Genomic DNA, 20,947 nt, shown 5'->3' on the forward strand with positions numbered 1-20,947 from the left:
TGCATTAACGCATCATACATATTTCATGCACTTGAAGTGCAGTAAGAGCAAGCCATTTTAGATAGCAGAGCTCCGCAAAGTTTAACACTAAGCAGAAAGTAAGAATAAAATGTGGCTTAGTATGACATCACTTCGTATTGATGAGGCCTTATTACATTTGAGATATCCAACAGTAGATTATGAACATGCCTTGGATGTCAATAATGAGACACAAAGACAAAGACATTTCAAAAGATATCAAGAGTCATTAGAGCCACATGAGATGTGTGTATAGCAGCAGGCAACCATGGATTTGGTTTCAGGTTACCTTCTCCTGTCATGGAGCTTTTAGGCTCACTTTTCACTGTTTGACCACTCTAATGCTGGAGGCAGTGTCCCCCAGCAGGGCAGAGGTACAGCCCCCAAAGTACAGAAATGTTTTGTGAAGAAATTAAATAAAAAATATTTTTCACAAAGACCTTATCTCAGAGAAAAGCCATACTCTCTATGTACATACTCTGTGTACATATTGTCATTGCTCAGCCATAGACTGACAGTGAGAAACACATGGCACAACACTGCACATTTCCACCGCCGCTTTATATTGAACCGACTTAAATGAGTTCAGAGTAATAAAGCTTTTTGCAGGTTTATTGCACAAACAATGTGTCAGAAATAATCTCAATGAATTGCAAAGAAAACTGAAGAGCCAGCAAACATTTCCACCATCCCTGCTTAGAAAACCTCCCTGTGTCATGCTTCAAATTTATGATAACAGTTAAATTAAGTAAAAGGGTTAAAATGCTGGAAGGCAATATTGATAATCCCATTGAAAATGCGGGAGGGAGTTTGTCAATATTAATTTTCCTGAACCCAAAGGAGCATCCCAACTGGTGTGTCATTTATTCACGGGGCCTGAATCATGCACTCTGAAGCTAAATCGACCACTGTTAGACCCCCAGGGCAAAGAGCTACGGCCACAACCTTTGACCCTTATAGACTAATCTTACCAAAAAAAAGACATGGTGTGTGCATCCCCTGACTAACCGCATTTTTTAAACACATACATATGGAGTACAATGTTAATCCTATATTCTGACAGATATATATATATATATATATATATATATATTGTATTTTTCCAGGCTTCCAGCATTGCTTTCAACATAAATCAAGAACAAATCAAATGTCTCACCTTTTTTCGTTAAGAAGGCTTTTCTAGTGGCCAAGGGACTCTGACGTACTTTTGGGTTCTGGAGAAATTTGACAGCGGTGGTAATCTGTGAAGAGAGACAAATGTGATTAAATTCCTCACAGTGAGATAATGTGAGATGAAGGAGATATGGTCTGCAGGATAGTGATGCTTTCAACGGGACACACAACAGTCTAGACCTTCTTTAAGAAAAAGGTTCGTTATAAATCCAGACAAAAACTTAAATGGATATAATTTGATAGTTGCTTCTAAGCCCCCACACCCAGCAGAGAGTAGAAAGACCTCCTGACCACTTTCCAGCTAAATGTGGGGAATGACCAAATCAGCAGTTATAAAATTAGCCCATCAAGAGTGCTGGTCAAATGGAGTATGGAGCTTAATTTGCTATTACCCTCTTAAAGACAAACTTCCATTCTTAAGTGCGCAGTGGAAGAAAATCTATACTTAATGCAGAGGTGATCATTTGTATCTAATAACTTGTGAATCCTATGCTGAAAACTTCTGTAATTCTTCCAGTTAAAATCCTGCCATGATCAAATCACCCAGCCTGAATGTTGTAATGACTTGAAACGTTAATGCACTAGAACGTTAAATAGCATCAGAACATCAGTAGTTTTAAGTGCACTGCGTTCATCGATTCTATTATGTTTTCCTTCGAGATGCACCTTAATTTTCCACCCCAGTATGCATTTCCAAGAATTGGAGCGAGAAAAAAAATCTTCCTCAAATGGCATTAAAACATAAATTTGAAGTGGGCGCCGTGAAGTGGCGCCTCCTAAAATAGATAAATATGTAAGAACACAGAGAAAGGGGAAACACACTGGAGGGGAGGTTTAGATGACTTATTATCGCACCTGTGGTCCCCGTGATTCAATTGTAAAAGTCATCCCTCTAATAGGTTGAAAGGTTTTGATTACTCTTCTTTTCTCTTAGTGTTGAAAGATACAAAGTGATTGAGCGCCCTGCCAGTGGTAATTCGTTTTGGGTAATGCATTGCATATACTATGAACCGGTTTCAATCCAAAAGAATTGCAGTTTAAACTTGTCCAAAGGGTAGGTGTGGCAGAGAGGCTGCATAAAGAGCTGGATTTCTGTGACAAACACACAGTACAGTAGAATATCATGGCACAGGCAACTTTAGGGAACAAATAAAAACATATTTAACTTGTCTTTAGAGCACTATGAATACACTCATTGAGAAATAAAATGAAATTTAGTCGTTTTTGAGTCAAAAACGTTTTACTGCAATTAGGTACAAACATGAAAATAATGATGCACAATCCATTCATTTACTCTTGAATTATACTTTTGTTGTAGCTCTACTTTAAGATAAACACAGTAATGAAACTTCAATGTCAATTTTATCAAAACATGCCAGATTCCTCCCACGAGATCCTGGCACAATTTATTTAGACACTAATCTACCATTTCACTGTGACACCACCGTGACCTTGGTGTACATATGGGTTACGCAAGGGGTATGGAATTTCCTGCATCTCTATATGCTGAGGGCTTATTAAAGTCACTCACCCGGAACCTTCATTGTGACAAGCAGATTAAACCATTTGCATGGTGAACCCCCAACTGATGTTCTGGGCCAAAAGATACAGTCAAAACACAGAGAAAATATCCCTTTGATAACGAGACAAAATCATCCTGCTCTTGGCAAAGCTCTTACTGCTCAAGTTAAGTGAGCCAATGAGAGTACTTGTGGTAGAGGCAGAAACCAGAGATAATAAACACACTGAAATCTAATATTCTAATATTTATTCCAGTAAATAACAGAGGCCCTGTGAGAGGTAATGACCTAATAGAGGAAGAATATGCTGAGTGAGCAAACCTTGTTTACGTACTCCTAAAGTTTCAATAGCAAAATATTGACAGGGAAATGGTGTCAATGTTAATAGGCATAAGTATGACATCTTAGTAAGGACCGCAGCTTGCTCAGCGGCAAACTAATGAGGCAAATGTCCATTTGGTTAAATCTGTAGTGGAAGGATCTTCAGGGAGAGGAAAAGTGCACTTCTTAGCAGATGACATAGATGCTTTGCACAAGTTCCACCCAGACATCTCAATCAATTATAACCACATTGCACAGATTTCAGTCTTGTCTTGTTATTGACTTATGGATCATCCCAGTTATAGTGTTGGGTAGCACACAACTGGGCTTTTAGAGGGTTAAGATGGATGGAAATGTATGCACATTTGGATTGGAAGTGTAAATTACCAAAATAAAATGTAGGTGAATTTCCTTCATTTTTGGAAAACTATAGGAAAATATTTTGGTGAAATCAATGTTGGCTCTTTTGTAAAGCTTCTTGTAAAGCTTTGACTGCTAATGCACCAAAGTGCTCCATATTAACAGCAATAATCTTTACAAACCAGATAACCAATAAAGTGTCAGGTAAAGCCGAAAAAGAGGCGAAAACTCAATCATAGGAAGAGATAACATTAACCAACACACTTAAAGAGAGTGAAGTTGATGAACAGACAAGATTACAGCAATGTTATTGAGTTTGAATTGGACAAGACTTTGCGCTGCACTTGTCTGAAAATTACAATTGTGATACGTTGAATTGTGAGAAATGAGAATAAAAACCAATTATGTTCGAACCACATGGTTGGACGCCTGAGGGAATCCATGTAACCAGTTGTATATGTTTGCTCTAACTAGTGAGAGCACTTAACTATTATATACAGTGAGGCCTGCAGATATACTGCAGGTGCGCATTATGGGGGTTTCAGAAGTACTTGGAAAATTCATAATTTATATACTGAAACAGCAACAAGCTGTATGATTGTTTTCGGCTGGTGTCAGTATTGGAAGTTACAGTTAGTTTCAGTATTTGAAATTAACTAGAGAAAATCATTTTAAAAACAACAAATGTAAAGATGCAACAGAATAAATGATTTAAAACTTTTGAAAAGGCTATAGGATCAGAAAGCAGTGGTTGAAACTGTGGCTTTCCTTCCTAAGAGGTTCGCTGCATGTTGTTTGACATTTTAAATTACATATACTTCACGTTTTTTAAATCTCAGAGCTTATCTAAACTTCTATCCAAGTGTCCGTGTATAATGAAACAAAACACTTCGTTGAGGCGATTTAAAAGTAGAAAGTAGTCACAGATTTTCTTTTACAGAAAAATAAATTCCCATGCACTTAAAAACAACTTCATCTATTCCACAAAAAAGGTATATGTAACAATGAAGAGCTTCAGAGATCATGATGGAACTAGATGTTTGGTGGGGGGGTTCAAGGGAGGGGCTAAGAGGAAATCATTAGCAAGTATAGGATTCAGTCTCAGTGTGAATCAATTCATTCCAAATTGCCCCGGCCTGTACATTTGTGGAGAAGTGCCCCTGATATAATAACAGACTGATAGACATGAACAAAAATTGTGTTAGGCTGGTCTCAAGTTTCCCCCCCCAAACACACGTTTGGAGGACCAAAAGTGAGAGAAAGTGAGAGACGGGGAAAAATGAAGCTCTATATTAATTTGGTGCTTTCATGGATGATCTGCTATCAGTGGCAGCTGTCTTAAATGACTTAACCCAATACCTTTCTGATACCAGAGCTCTACCAGGAAGGAATGAAGCTTTAATGCAATTATTGTGTTTCCTTTAATCGCCTGACTGCTTGATGTGGCCAGCAGTGCTTTTTAATCTTTTGAAAGAGCAGCTTTAAATGCCCTTCTAATTGTGACATCTTTCCCGCCTTGATGTGACCTTTAGTGGAGGAAGTAGGGCCTCATGGGAGCAGCAATAGGGAATTATTGACCCTGAGAGACATCAGGAAGTGAGGTGCAGACCCGACCACATCCACTCTCACTCAGACCCTGCAGGAGCTTCAACGGCTCTGCTGGAGCTGAACCATTCTGACAATGACTCTACAAAAGGAACTTGTCGGGTCTTTGTGTCTCTTTTGGGCAGTGCTTTTCAGAGAAGCTACACAGTGAGCAAAAAAAAACATTGCTGAAACTCAATATCAGTTAAATCAGTAAAGAGTACAGGTGAAAAATGTCCCTCAAATGAACTAGTAACAAATCTACCTTTACTTTAGTTATAAAAAGGACCAGTGAGTGGAGAATAAATAGAGTGGTTTTGGTTTTGTGTGTCTTATTCTCTCCTCTGTGGGTAATCCATTTTTATCGAATGGTATGAAATTTGAAAGATCAGAGTCAACATAGATGAAAAAGGGTCATGGAAAACTTCATTGACATTTGCTTTGCAAAGGTTTAAAAATAACATACAGCTCCGTGTCAGTGTTAGAGCCATGGGCAAGGCTACAAACATGACATCAAAAGCACATTATGCAAGTTTTGTAAAGGGGGGGGTTGGTGGACGGAAATCGAGCTTTTTTCAAGTCCATTGCATGTACAGACTAAACTTTCCATTCAGCAGCATTTCCCTATCAGAACTCTGTGATCACAAACACGGATAAGTTGAGTCGGTTCAGCGGTAATAAACACTTGGGGCTAAAGTACATCTGATCCAGCGAGGACACCATCAAATTGTAAAAACTGTGCAGAGTACAAATAAAAGCAGATAATACAGCCTTCAAAGTCATAGTAAGGCTGTCAAGGGAAAAAATGGTTTTACTAGGGTGTAAAATTATATTTTAAAACTGTAAACTGTATTTTAAGATTCATTATGTCGCGTATGAAAGATGTTACCATGTGATTACTTCACTTCCTGTTCTTTGTACATTTAAGTTATGATATGTCTAAAAACTGGGGTCAACAAGTGTGTTTTGTCTTCAAAGGTTTGAGTTTAAAAAATAATAATTCAGCCTATTTCAAGGTCGAACTGAACAAGATTGAAACAATGACAATGTACTGCAGTATTGAGAAACAGTAGTTGGTGCTCACAGTCTTTTTGAAATCAGATGAATCAAAGTGAAGCATTTCTTATATTCTTGTGAGACCTAAACCTGCATAGAAACAAGTGGCATCCAGCCAATTCAAAACTATCTAGCGGGGTCTGACGTTTCTTAATGTGTAACTGTCAGTCGTGCTGCCTGGGGTTGCCCTTGCTAAACTAGCGAGACAGATGACTGTTTAGATAAGGACGTCCCCAGCGGGGCCCTGAGAGCCCCGATGACTAAAGAGCAGCGACTCCGTCAGTGACACCTCACTTTCACCCACTTCGGACACAAATACTTATATAGCCCACAAATTCCTTTTAATTCAGGTAAAAGGCCCAAACCATGAGTCTGGAGCTGCTCTGAGAGATGAGGGTCATCAGAGATTAACCCATGGCACTTTAGCAGTGGGGGTGCAAGAGGGGAGTCGCAGCGGAGCACAACAAACTACTTAGCCACCACAAAACATTCCAGCCCCTTCTCAGCTGCAATCCAGTAATGGATACTTCCTCAGCTCCTCGATTGGTCAAAATGTTTTCATACAATAATTTAATTCAGAAACACATTTACAAAGCAGGAGTAATCAATTTTAATTAGTTGATTTTTTTTTCATTCGCATAAAATGTAATGTACTGCCATCGATCTCCTTTGTTCTTTAATGCAGTGCCTCTTTCCTGTAATACGAAGCTTTTCTTTTTCTTTTTTCTTTTCTTTTACAGTCAATGATGACATTCTGTGACAAGCAGTGCTCTTCAATATAGACGATGAGCGTTACTTAACACGAGAGTGCTCACAATGCAACTTTAAAGCAGGAGGAAGTGCTAAATTATGTGGTTGTACTTTTTGAAATGTGCAACGTGTGAAAAGTTTTGTAAAAAATGAAACTCAATCATATGATTTTTTCTTTAAATACAATAAAGCTATACAACTGAGTATAAACTCTGGTTACCAATATTTTCTTGCTATCATAAAAAAAATGTAAATCAAAAATTACATATTTGTTATTTTATTACCTTAAAATAATTGTGTAACGTTTTTTTGAAATGAACAAAAACTGAAGTGGGGAAAAGATTAAAAGTCTTAAAATGAGACATTACAAATATTAAAAAACGTGGTCATCATTGCTTGCTTTCTTGAATTTCATAAAAACATAATTATAGTACATATACTATCTGAATTTTTTTTTATAAAAAGAAACAGATAATGCTCTGAGATAAATAAAAACTATTCAAACAATTACATTTGGAATTACAAGTGTTTTGCCAGAAACTGATCTGCAGGAGTCATCTAAAAGTTATTTTGTGAACATAAATTAGAGAAGCAACCGGCTTCAGTCACATAAACAAAGGCTTAACTTAAAAACTGCCACCGCTCTGTTTGTTGTCCTTCATATCATCAAGGCCCGCCAGCCTTTCACAATCAATTAGTTGATTGAGGCAAAACGCAAGCGACACCAGCAGCAAACAACGTGAAGCTTGTGTCCAAGCGACACACCACAGAAGTTGTGTAGTGGTGTCAGAAGAAGAGCTGCCTCCGTCACGAGCAACTTACAGTGACAAGCCTATCCTCCTCTGTTGATCCAAACTGCTCCTCTCACTGGGAAGACACCAGCCCAGTGACACACACACCCTGCGACACACACACGGGCAAGGCAACTTGAAGTGAACTTCTGCGATGGGCAAATAATGCAGGGAGCTCGGGTGAAGATGCAGAGAGTTGGCATCAGTTTTGTGTGCATTCCTTTCAGCCTGCCAAATAGACTAATACAACTAGAATAGAGAGGGCAGCGACAATAGGGAGAGAGGTGTCCTTTTATTGATCAAATTATTCCTTCTTGGGTACACTGTGCCACAAAATGAGAGTCTGCTCACAGAGACAACCAGGCAGTTTGTGACATTCCAGTGACATTATAATCGCGCGTCAACCCATTTCCAGTCAATAGGCCGAATGCACTAATCGTACGTCTTCGATCAACAATTTCATGGTCTTCAAAGGGGGCAGGAATTGATGGCATGACCCTCCACACGGGGTGAGACCCCTCCATCCTCAGCGAGTGCCACAGCGAGAAGGATGGTGTTAAGAGAGAGGCATCAAGCCAGGAGCGCAGCCAGAGAAGATTAACATCGCCATCTACTGGTCAGGGGTGGTAGAGGTGGAGTCAGAGGGGGGAGAAAAGCTTGGCAGTTCAACCTTGCGGCCTGTCTTTCACTGAGACCTGTCAGAAACATTTAGACACACTTGCCAAGACAATGGGCCACACATCTACAGAGGCAGATACGTCATCCTGAAATCACCATCAAATGAGGGAGGAAACTTAGGGCAGCAGGACTTCGCTTGGTTTTGGAGAAGGAAGAGTCTGTTCCTGATCACACTAGGGTGACAAAGAAAAATGTTGGCTAATTCTGCTTTTCTGGAGGCTTCCAGCCGCCAGTAACAATCTAACCTCGAGAGTAGGATAAGCATAAAAAGATTGCGGTGCTGAGAGCGTCAGAAAACAACACTCATCAGGGTCGCAGAAGTAGCAGGGCTCTTTCTTCACATTTAACCCGATACCAGAGAGGATACAAACACGACAGCTCGTCAGATCAAATAATAATTCTTCATTTCAACCTTTGAGCCAGGGAGGCTGCACACTAGAGATTTCATTGGCTATAAAATGTCATAAAGCGACAAAAGCATGCGTGACATTTGGTGTATGCCCCACCTAAACATTATCCACCTCTTCTGAGAAGTTCAGACAGAATTTTCAGGTTTTGCAACATGTTTGCCAGATTGTTAAGAAGTTTATGTGACGTATAAATTATATAATTTAAAACTACTCCCAAACAACTCCAACCTTTTGCCTTAAATCACAGATGTCACACAATGTTTGTGCATTTATGATCTTTCTGTAGATCTCAGATTATTAGTCTTTTAAACATAGTTGATCGCTCTCCCATAAAAGATGTCTATATTGTACAGGAATCTTAAAAAAAACAAGCTTCCCTCTACCAAAATAGAAAGATTTAATCAGCATCAAAACAGCAGATAAAAGACGCAGGAGAAAAAAAATCAGAAAGGAATGCTGCACAGCACCCATACTTGTTGTGCCTACGTGACAGTCACAGGCAGTGGTCAAGTTTGACTCTTTATCTTGGTTGATAAAGGTTGATTGGAGTGTTGCGCTGAGAAACAGAGAATTGAGCATCTGAACTCTACATCAACTCACGTGGTGACGGGGGAAAATACATGTTTTACCGGGCTCCTCCAAAAGAAAGAGGAGAGGAGAGAACCCACAGTGAACCACTATAATGTCGCACAGGGTGGCGTGTTACAGCAAAGGGGCTGAGTTGGCAAGCAGCTCAGCAGCAGACGCGCACCTGTTCTGACATTTTCTGTCGACCTTGACACAGAAAACACATGACAATGCCACTCTGTGCATTTCACAAGTACAGGCTGTTTGACGAAGCCCTTCCCCTTTTCTTGTCCCCAACCTAAAACTACTTTCCAGGCAGCATGGAAGAAAAGCATGACGTAGACCAAGGGACAACCAGCACTAAAGTCAAATACTGATAGTAAATATCAGTGAAAACAGTGAGGGAGGTTATACACAAAATCTGATACAAAGTCATTTTTGAGGAAGACCAGAGAAGTGTTCTGCTTCCAGAGGGTCGCAGACCACCAATAACTTCCTTAAAATTCAAAATTAGACAGTAAACACGATCTGAAAAGGGACACAAAGGCCTCAGTCTTTCTTCTTTTTAGTCAGTTTCTATCATCTCATTCTCACCCTTTCTTTTGAAGTTCATGACAGAGCTACAATGCATTCATCCAGCTACTATTTTAATCAAAGAGAAAGCAAAGTAGTGCTGCCAGGAGAGCCGCACAGGAAAACAAATGCAATCTTCCTGTTAATCACTGCATTAACAAGAAGTCGACAGACTTGACGCACTTGCCAGGGAGGGGAGCCAGTCCAGGTGTTGGATAATTGTCAGTTGTGCAAGTGGCTTTGGTTGCTTTTTTACTGTGCCAGCCTCTGTTTCACTGCTGGTCTACACTTGTGCCCCACCTTAATGATAGCTTTTAAAAGTCCTCTTTCTGCTGAAGGCTGCATACAGCCACTAAGAAGTCTTGGCAAGTGTTTCTCCATGCTGACTGTAGTGGACTATGTATGAAGGATTAGACGTCCTGCTGCATTCAGTGCAGCTCTATTTTAAAGTATGAGGAGTGTCTTATTTAAATGTGGCCAAAAACCACTTTAAAAAACATATACAGGCTTCGTAACCCTTTATGGAAAACAAGTCCATATATCCTCTTCCTGGCAAACAACCATATATTAGAAACGTCACAGTAGCCCGGAAAAAAACAACTTGCCAAGACAGCAACTTGTCAGAAATGATTCACGTGTTTCTTTGATTCTTAAAAAAAAATCCTTCATCTGTAGGTGAGGAGAACGTAATTCTGAGAGGATATGAATTACAGACGAGGCTCAACTTTTCATTATAAAAACACTGGAAACTTTACCGTTCACTGTCAATGCACAAACACATCACACATCTCAAGTTAGGCGAATTAGAGTGCTACATTTTCACTTAAGTGCTCTTATTTTTGCAGGTTTTAAGATAATTTATCTCAGTTTCTGTATTCTGTCACTTTCATTTTAGCCTGAAGAGTAGCCCACTATCTCTTTTTTTCAGATTCCCCAGATAAAGCCACAATCTCAGGGCGCCACACACAGAGAAACTCCGAAATCCTATTAGCATTTTGCTTTCATTATTTTTAATCAAACCCAGAAAACTGACACATATTAATTAATATCCATTACCAGTTTTTTTTTGCCTCTCTCCCAGAGAAGACGTTGGGGGGGGGGGAAGAAGCAATTAACTTAACAAAATAATCAAAAAAAAAATCAGAAATCCCTGATAAATGTCATGTGAGGTCCCGTCTAAATGTAAGAAGTGCAATACATTCTTGCTGTCATATTCCATTAAACTGCTATTACAGTCTTGATAGAACTATTAGTCACTACATTATTAATAACATTAATGTATTTACATTTTTGGTGTACAAGCCTGCTTTCATGCAATAATTTATGAAACAGACTTCAGATATGTTATAAGGCTCCACATCTAGGCTCTTTTGTGTTTATTATTGATTGTGAAAACAGTCAAAATTCCAAGCCATATCCCTCTCTGCCCTTCCCCCCACCCCCTTAATGTATTGGAGTGGGCTGTTTACATTAAAGGACTGGAATAAGTGCATTTACATCTGAAGCATAACTTCATAATTTACATTCCAACATTTATTAGAGGTGACAAACGAGCATTTGGTCCACTCGTGCTTTTCCACAATGCAGCACTCATTCAATCCATATAAATTACAGCTGGGCTAGGGAGTGCAAGAGCAAATTATTTTATTATATTTATGCATGTATGACTCTATAGGGGGTTACTAAGACAAACAGGGAATTACTTGATTAGGCCAACTGTGGTTAACAAAGAAAGAAATATGAGACTGCGGGTTAGGGCAATCAAATGTCAGCATTATTTAAATGGTTGGCCTCAATTCAAAAATGTAAAATACACAGATCTTATTGTAAAAGCTTAAGATCAATAAGACTGTTGTATCTATAAAACGGGTAAACTGCAGACTCCGTTGTTGACTTCACTTAACAGTACACAACTGTGTATTTTATACGGTATAAAGGGCACTTTTATGTATTGCAGTCCCAATAGCTTTCGCTGAGCTAGAACTAATATTATTCAATTAAAAGAAACTAGCCTAAAAGGCAGTATTATATTACATAATTAGACAGAGCAGCATTTTCAGAAGTGTAGTTACAAATGCGCTGAGGGAATCCCAGCATTTGAACAAATATCTGGCGCTGTAGGGGAGCTTGCCGACAAATTAACAGCTAATAACTTACTGGGAAGCCAGATAAAGAGAGAAAAAAATGTTCCCCAAAGTGTCAATTACAAACCATTTTTCCTCTGATTTCCCACACTTGTGATCGTATGATGTGCTCAAAAGCATTTTGAATATTGAGCCAAAATTGCATCGTTGTTCATTTATTTATCTTCTTTTCTTTTTTTTACACACTGGATTCATTCACAGAGAATTAATTCAGCAGCGGCAGCAGGATAGTTTAGGATAGCTCTGAAAGCGTAGGCGTATGGCTCCCTCGTGAGAGCACTTGCTGGTCAGAGAGGAGACAGACGGACAGGCGCAGGAACAGGGGGAAATGAAGGGGGATTCAATCAAATTCATGTTCATTAAAATCAGAGGACATCACAAAAATTAGAAAGATGCTGACAAATCAAAGGGTCTCAGTACCTGAATTACCATAGTCATTTACTTATTAAAGCCAGGATGCTTCCTGTCAATCAAGAGCCATCACATTCTCCATTTGCGGCGGAAAGCCAGCGTAATTGCTTCTCATACTAATCAACACAACTTGTGTAATTATGCCTTGAAAGTGACATTGGAGGCTGAGAGCGATGTGAGCAGTCTTGACAGCGGAGACATCTCAGATTCATCGGGAGATTTCCAGCCTCGCTGCGAGGAGACAAGCCACTCTCAGACCAAGTTACTCACTCGAGCAGTTTACAACCATAAACACAAAGAAAAGACGATAAATCAAGCTGAAGTCATTACAAAGCAGAATACAGTGTATAAAGGAAGCTCGGCTCAATAAGGCCACTTTCCTAAGTATATTGAGGCAAAATGACTACGCTGTAATTAAAACTGCTGTCGTATTTCTATCATTTCTTAAGTAAACATATTATGACAGTTCACTAAATTGTGGGAGAATAGGAAATTACAGCTCTGTTACCATGCTGTTTACATTAATGTACTCGCTAAGCCGAAAACCCTACAAATAAAACCCTAAGTATTCATTAAAGTTTATTGAATTCTGCTTAATCACAGACTTTACATGTGTCTTCAGAATGAACTTTGGGTAAAACTAGCTTCAACATTCCTCCAGGCATAGGAAAACTATCCAAACCATATTCCCAGGCTGCATCTGTCACCAGTCACACTGCGGCCGAGCCAGGAAGGTCAGAGCGAGGTCAAATTACTGCAACAAATCAAGAGCCACGGGGCCACGACATGAGACTCTATCTACATAAAATATGCATATTATTGACATACAGTGACAACAGATTCTTCTTTATATACTGTGAACTTTACAGTGAATTAAGGATTTTCAATGCTCTCGTCAAAATCCAAAGATAAAGATGCTGCATTGTCGGGGTTTGACGACGCAGATCTAGTCCGGCTCAGCACATAAGGCAGAGACCACAACAACAAAAAAATGGGCTTCATCTGTGCTCATCTCTTTCAAAGAGGTGGGAGGAACCATCGGAAAAAAAGTCACCAACATCAAAAAGAACTCTGGCATGCTATGAGTAGAATAATGATTTAATCACCAAACAGAAATAAAGATGAGAGATTTATGGCTCGTAAAAAGTTCAAACACCAGAAAAAAACTAAAATGTGTCATTCCTCACTTATGACCTCCAAACTTTGGCACATGTTGAAGACAAAGTAAAGAAATGCCCTTTTGTGGCCAAATGTGAGAAAAACAAGAACGGTTACAGATATAGAAAACAGAGGCTTTTACAGGAAAAGCCTGTGTGATTCAGCCTCTGTGTTCAACTCTAATGAGTCAAAAAGCGTGACCTGCACTTAAACAAGAAGTCACAGCCAGAAGCTGTAAACTCATTTTCCCCATCCGAGCCAGCAACGTCGGCAGGACCTGGAAGATGTGCTCCGAGCATGCACGATAAATCTGACGTGAAATCATAATCATAAAAGCAATTAGCTGACCCTGCGCCACTCGTCCTTGGACATGACAGTGAGAATTCATACAGAGTCCTCTAAGGAGGCTGGCTGCCGGGTTGGGCGAAGAGGGGGAAAAGTGCAACACAGCAACAATAAAACAGAGGGCCCTTCTTGTATCATTAACCACCGAAACAAACAGCGCATGATGCACAATGAGTGTTGCGCTGAGAAACAGAGAATTGAGCTTTTCAAAGATAAAAACTTCGACCGCTGAAACAAACTGTGGCGGGCAGATGTTTCACATGTAAACCTATGGGCATGGGAAATTAAACACAATGATGTCATGGCATTATCATTTGTAGTGTTCCGTTTGTAGATCAGAAAGAGTTTACTTATTTCAAATGAAACACAAGAGCATGAATATTAATGTCCCACACGCCTTTGTTCTGTGCTTCTGCAGAACATGCAGCATGTTTAGAGTCACATGTGACAGGATACTAAATCTATTGACTGCGCGATGGCAGGTGATCAGATTTATTCCACTTTTCCCTTTCAAGGAGTGTGTTAGAATCTGAAAAATCTCTCTTCTCACACTCTCACAAGCACACACACATCCACATCATTTCTCGCCATCACTTCCCACCGAGTAATTACAGCAAGGCCGAACTAGTGGCTGCCACCTAGTGACCGTCTTCTCCAATAATCATGAAATATCTCTATGGCTCGCGCCCCCACACGGACCATAACTCTCCTTTACTGCAGACAGCTCCAATAAAGGATTACAATTACAATTAAAGTAATGAGCAAAGAGGAAAAAAGGAAAATCTCAGAGAAGGTTCCCTTGACTAACTAAATGGTAGCCTAGTTTCTTGACAGAATGGAGTTACCATATCAGACTCATTACCGGCTCCCATTTCTTATTCTGCCCTAATAATTAATTTGGGGCGTGTTGAAACCTGGAGTCCTCAAACATTTAAATAATGGTTTCGAAAGTGATGAATGTGAAATGAATTGAAATATGAATGCTCCAATAAGAGATTAACTTCTTGTTATGTTTGCTTTATGGTGGTGAGGATGTAAAAAAGCAGAAATCACTTACTGTAAAACATATTATCTTTTCTTTTCTAGAAGATTGTGCAAGTCATATAATCCAGAGAATAAAAAACAAACATGCAGAGGAAACACATTTCAACAAGCACATGGGGGAAGCCATTGGAAAAAAAAAAGTACTGAGTCAAGACCCGAGAGTAACCTCTTGACTTCCTGGTATCAACGCTGTGTTACAGTTGTGCTACACCCACGCATAAGTGAAGTTTTAAAAAAATCTCTTTTTAGCGCCAATATATGAAGAACATCTGTCTGCCTGCGACTCATGGGGCTCAGCTGAAGAGAGTCGTCAGGGAGAGCGGGGTGAAATGAGGAGAAAAAGAGCTGGAGAAAGACAACAGGGGACGACATCAGCAGCAATACCTTCATGTCGCTGGCTGAAACCATTTCTGTTGGCCCGTCCTCTGCTAACTTGCCAGGTCCCCCACAACTCCTGCACTTAACATACTGTTCTTTTTTCTCCCTCTATAGTGTGATGGCTATTGCAGAGGGGCTACGGAAATGTGGAGACTGCTGAGCCAAAACAGATCACTTCAAAGCGGCTTATTTAACGCTTGCTAAATTTTTCATCACAGTCGCTTAATATCCTGGGGAAGGGGAGCTTTTGAAGTTGCTGTGAGACCGGGGATGTTCTTCTTACAATTCTTTTCCCCCTCCCATTACCACCCTCCCTCTGTTGTACTCAAACCCCTAAACCTAAATACAAACACACTCAGTTAACACTACATATGCCCACATGCACATACAGAGGTGCCAAGATGGTACGGATGCAACTCCTGCACAAGTAAACCACATGCTTGCATACGCACACACAAACGCATTTCTTTTCATTTGGGTAATTTTTCAACATGTTGAGAGTAAAGGACAGGTCTCATTCTAAAAGTTTAAAGAATAAGAATAATATTTGGTGAAATGTCTACACTCCTGTAGATCAGCTGCACAGCCACACACATTTTCATACACACAAAAGTTTCTCTTTTTGTTGGGCGTGTTCACAAACTGATTATTTGCTGCTTCTTTTCTTTATCATATAGAATAGTAAACCAACAAATCTTTGGTTTTTAGACAGTCAGACCAAATAAATAATTTTAAATTATGAAGTGTTTTTTTATATTTTATAGACAAGATTATGCAAGAAAATAATAATAATCAGATGAATAGATAATTAAATAATTTTGTATCTATAACAAAAATATTTTCTCCACGATACGAGCGTCTCTATGAATGTTCTTATTCTTTACTTTATCTTTATTTAAACTACAATTTAGAAAGAAACAAGTGTGTATATACTGTATAGCCGTTATTCATTCTTCATTTCCCTAATAGCAGACACATTTGTGAAAAAAAGACTAAATGTAATTTTGAATGCAGCTTTTATAATGAAGAAAATACAACATAAAATACAATATCTAGTCTCATATTACAATATTCTCTTATGATACTGGATAATATGTTGACGTATTTCCTTGTTTCAGAGCTAGCCCTGTTCTCTTTTCATGTGATCAAAGGGATTTGTAGACATATAATTATTGTTGTGATGCGTTGGATGGATGGGTGGATATGAAGGCAGTGAGGACTGAGTGATCGGAGGAGACGAGGAGTGAGCGCAGGGTGTCACTGCAGGGAGAGAGCACAAAGACCAGGGAGACACCGGCGAGAGACTGGAAGGGGAAATGGCCATGGCAGCAGCGAGGGGAAGGTGGGGGGGGGGGGTTATAGATGAAGCAAGCCGGGGTGAGAGCGAGCAAAGAGCAGTGCCAGAGGCAACAGCAGCGGCTGGCAGCCACTGGTATACCAGTCAACCATGATGGAACACACACTCCAACAGTCCCTCCCTCCCTTTTGTCTCTCTATAACTGCAGGTCCGGGCCTCCCCCTCTGGCCCGGGTGGGGGCAAAGGCTGTGGCACCGGCCCCTGAGCTAAGGCCCCCTTTTGCCACAGAGGAGCGCCCACACTGTGTGCCAGGGCCTGCTGATCTGGGCGAGGTGAGTCAGAACCTGTTAACATGACTGGTGTCCCCAGCCTGACACACTGGCTTGGTTGACATGCACATGTGCACATAAATGTTCTACAAATGCGCGCGTGTGTGTGTGTGTGTGTGTGTGTGTGTGTGTGTGTGTGTGTGTGTGTGTGTGTGTGTGTGTGTGTGTGTGTGTGTGTGTGTGTGTGTGTGTGTGTGTGTGTGTGTGTGTGTGTGTGTGTGTGTATGTGTGTGTGTGTGTGTTCTCTCTCTCTCCCCCCCCTCTCTGCCCTACCAACCCTGCCAGCACTCCCTTTCCTCTCATCCAGATAAAATTCTTTCAGACATAAATTTCAATTATTCACCTCATCCAAATAATGCCATGTGACAAGAATTATCCCTACTGTAATAATCCACTTAACTGGGAAAGAGCAGCTCATCAAAAAGAGAAAGGAGAAAAGGGCTTGGAAGTGAGGGTGGTGGTGGTGGTGCGGGGAGACTTGTCAACCAGTCTCGAATCAGGACCCTCATAACAAGAATGTCTTCCCTTTTTGAGGAGGCAGTCTCAAAGCGCACTGGGATGATGAAATTGAAGTAAATTGAAAGAAAGCCTCGGAGAATGCTCCCACAATCAATAACCCCAGGATTAAATTAGCCTTGGCATGAAGGGATGATGGGGGGAGGATGAAGAGTGAATGGTGGTGAATGACATTGAGACATGTAGACTGAACAATGCAGCACTCCTGTAACCTGGATGCTGTGTCCATACAAGGACAGTGAATGCACCTGTGATGTATTCCATCCCACTTAGCGATAAGACAGTCCCGGCTATAATCATTGTCATCACTTGATGCGAGCAACGTGTAATGAACACTTCCATTCACACATTACGGAGAAATCTATTTACAACTTAGGGAACTTATGAAGAGTCGAGAGAGCCTGAGTTAAAGGGGGGACAAAAATCATGTGAATATTTCTTATAGCTGAATATTGATATGACTATTATTACTACTGTAATGCAGCAATTGAGCAATATCTACAGAAAGTGGTATGCAAGGAAATTAAGATATTATTATACTGCAGTCTACATCTTAAAGAATGAATTGACTAACTTTCTTTGAATCTGTTTTTGTGGCTACTATACAAAGTCTATAGTTGATTTTTTTTTCTTCTTCTTCTTTATATTGGTGACCTAGAGACAATTGAAAAAATTGGATCCAACTGTGGCTGATGACCCACTCTTGAAACAATGGGCTAAAAATAAAATAGATATGTAGTAAAAGTGTTGTGCTAGACATGATTAAAGCAATGTTAGAGCTAAAATAGACCTTTTTCCTCTAAAGACAAGGAACGTAGAGTACACTCTCATTATTGACTTGGGGACATCAGAGTGGTGCTAAAGTGAATGTCAGCTAATTGGAAGGCTTCACCACTTGATCTCACTGGGGTTTGGGTAATATAATCTGGTAGCAAAGATAATTATTTTGCTAATAAAAAAAATAAAAGAGTACCAACTTCTTTAATTTACTAGATCATAAAAAAGTCGACTGATTCTCAACTATGTGTTATCAATTGCATAGTGTATCTTGACATTCATTCTCTCCAAACAGCTGGTTTCATTGGAAAGCACACAATTAGTACTTGGTTGACAATCATGGCATGCAACATTCATCAATATTTAGAAGCCATAAATAATACACAGGTTGTTTTTTTTACATGGGATTAAATGAAATGTGAGTATCATTTGATCTCACCTGCAATGTCTATCATCTTATATGCACTTATATTAATTAGCCATTCTTTAATTAGTTTTCAACATTGTGGTTATCAGTCAAGTTATTTGTATAAAACACTGAGTTCTTACCAGTGCTTCTCTGGGGGGGGCCGCCGTATCATCTCCAAGCGGGAGGCCAGGCTGAGGGGATAAACAAACACTTGTATTAGACTGCCATCTACTGGAGGATGGAGGCTATGCTGGTTTTTGGAAGCAGTGATCAAATAGCAACTGTTGTGGGAAATTACTAAGAAAATGTATCCAGAACTGTACAATTTTAAATAAATTTGCTTTACTTGAGTATTTCCATTGTGTGCAACTTTATACTTCTACTCCCATACAAGGTCCTTCCTTCCTGCAGCGGTCAGACTTTATAACCAGCACGGCCCCTAGTAGACCCCCCACACACACACACACACACACACACACACACACACACACACACACACACACACACACACACACACACACACACACACACACACACACACACACACACACACACACACACACACACACACACACACACACACACACACACACACACACACACACACACACACACACACACACACACAACAACACAGACTATAACACCTCTTGTTGTTAAATACCAACTATGTGCAATGTGTGCAATATATATATATATATAGTTTTTAACGGCAATATATACCTGGCTGCTAAATCCTCAGAACTGTTACAGGGTGTGTACTTTTGTAAAATGTGTAACTTTTTTTATTATAATTTCTTTTTTTATCTTTAGTACTTTTTTTTATGCATGCTTAGGTAACATTAAGCTGTCTTTGGTTCTTTGCTGCTGTAACAATGTAAATGTCCTCTCTGTGGGACTAATAAAGGGATTCTGATTCTTATTAATATCTTGACTTACTTGTAACTTTACAGATTTTGATTTCCACAAAATAAAATCAACTGTTAGGATGCATTTTCAACAGTAACGATGCGAATGTATTGATCATAAGATGCAAAATATAAAAGTACTTCAAATTACAATGTACATATTACTGCATCACCAACTATAATGATTAAAATAATACATGCCGTTAGTATACTTAGAGAAGGCCCTTATTTTTATGCTTATAATTTTGTCTTTTTACTCCAGTAAAATTGTGTAAGTAAATTGACAAGGTAATTGATACTTCTTCTTTAGTAAAAAATTAGTTAGTGGAAGTAGTTCTTCCAGCATAATGTAATTTTCCGTGATCATTCATCAAAAAAGCAATATCACAGATTAATGCTGCTGAAATAACAAAAAAGAAACTAAAAAATGAAATTCTTAAAATACATATATATTTGACAGCATCAAACTACTCAGGAGAGTTTAAGACATTGCCACATACAACTACTTCACAACAGACATAATCAAATCTAGTAAAGTAAGTGGCTAAATCCGTGGTAGAAACAGAGTGGTAAACGATATACATCGACATAAACTCGATACACGTGCATACAAATGAATACATATTTATGGCTATGCTCATGCACCAGTTGATTAATTAGTAAATAAGTAATTGTTATGCAAATGTTAGCATGCATGACAATCATTCATGACTTCAGTTCCTTACTTAATGTCTTTCCTGCTTCATCAGTCTCTTGGTTTACTCAGTCTGCCTTTTCATGGTTAATGGTTAAACTATGCTCTTTCATTCTGGATAAAATATGATTAATGCTTGGCTAAATGAATAGTGGATGTAGAGGCAAATTGTAAAGCTGTCCCTGCATACATGTTTAAGCATTGCGTTTATTTATGTGCATTTTTCTGCTTGTCAATGTTAGCAGAGGTTCGAGTGATCCACCAGGCTTGTTTGGCTTACAGTGACCTTTGCACATCATGTCATAATGCACAAAATAAGACAGAGAAAGAAAGACTACACGTTGAAGTGGAAGGACGTACTATGCAAGGTCATGTTAAACAGACTACTTAGAACAGACACAGACATGTTAGCATCGTACGGTGAAGCAGAATAAAGTCGGCCTTTTGCGTTCACTTTGTCAACACAAGCATGTCTGAACTTTTGAAGCGATGCAGAAGCTAGCTAGCATGCTAACTAGCAAGTGTTTGCTAACCTCTTACTAGCAAAGCAGTTATAAAAGTAACTAAAGAAAACGAAGGCATTCAAGGGTCATGTCATCTAAACACATTATACTGTCGCGTCTGGACAATAAGAGGTGAATGTATTTGTTGCATAAATGTAGACCTGTGTTGGTGGATCAGGTTGCTCGGTGGATGCCATCTTCCTCGTCTTCTTACAGGCTGCTCGAGTGAGCCA

General features: G+C 39.5%; 1 protein-coding gene across 3 annotated transcripts in view; it reads right to left on the bottom strand.

Moving 5' to 3' along the window:
• pex14 (peroxisomal biogenesis factor 14) overlaps positions 1 to 20,947 on the bottom strand; it is a 45,186-nt gene extending 24,239 nt beyond the window's left edge. For all 3 annotated transcript variants that reach the window (XM_071203622.1, XM_034087562.2, XM_034087561.2), the window contains exons 1-3: positions 20,876 to 20,947; positions 18,750 to 18,800; positions 1,175 to 1,259 (exon numbers count right to left, since the gene is read on the bottom strand). In XM_071203622.1, the coding sequence (XP_071059723.1) occupies positions 1,175 to 1,259; positions 18,750 to 18,800; positions 20,876 to 20,911 (172 nt within the window). In that variant the 5' untranslated portion in view covers positions 20,912 to 20,947. The remainder of the gene's footprint in view (positions 1 to 1,174; positions 1,260 to 18,749; positions 18,801 to 20,875) is intronic.

Source organism: Pseudochaenichthys georgianus, chromosome 7, assembly GCF_902827115.2.
Source record: "Pseudochaenichthys georgianus chromosome 7, fPseGeo1.2, whole genome shotgun sequence".
NCBI classification, from domain to species: Eukaryota; Metazoa; Chordata; class Actinopteri; order Perciformes; family Channichthyidae; genus Pseudochaenichthys; species Pseudochaenichthys georgianus.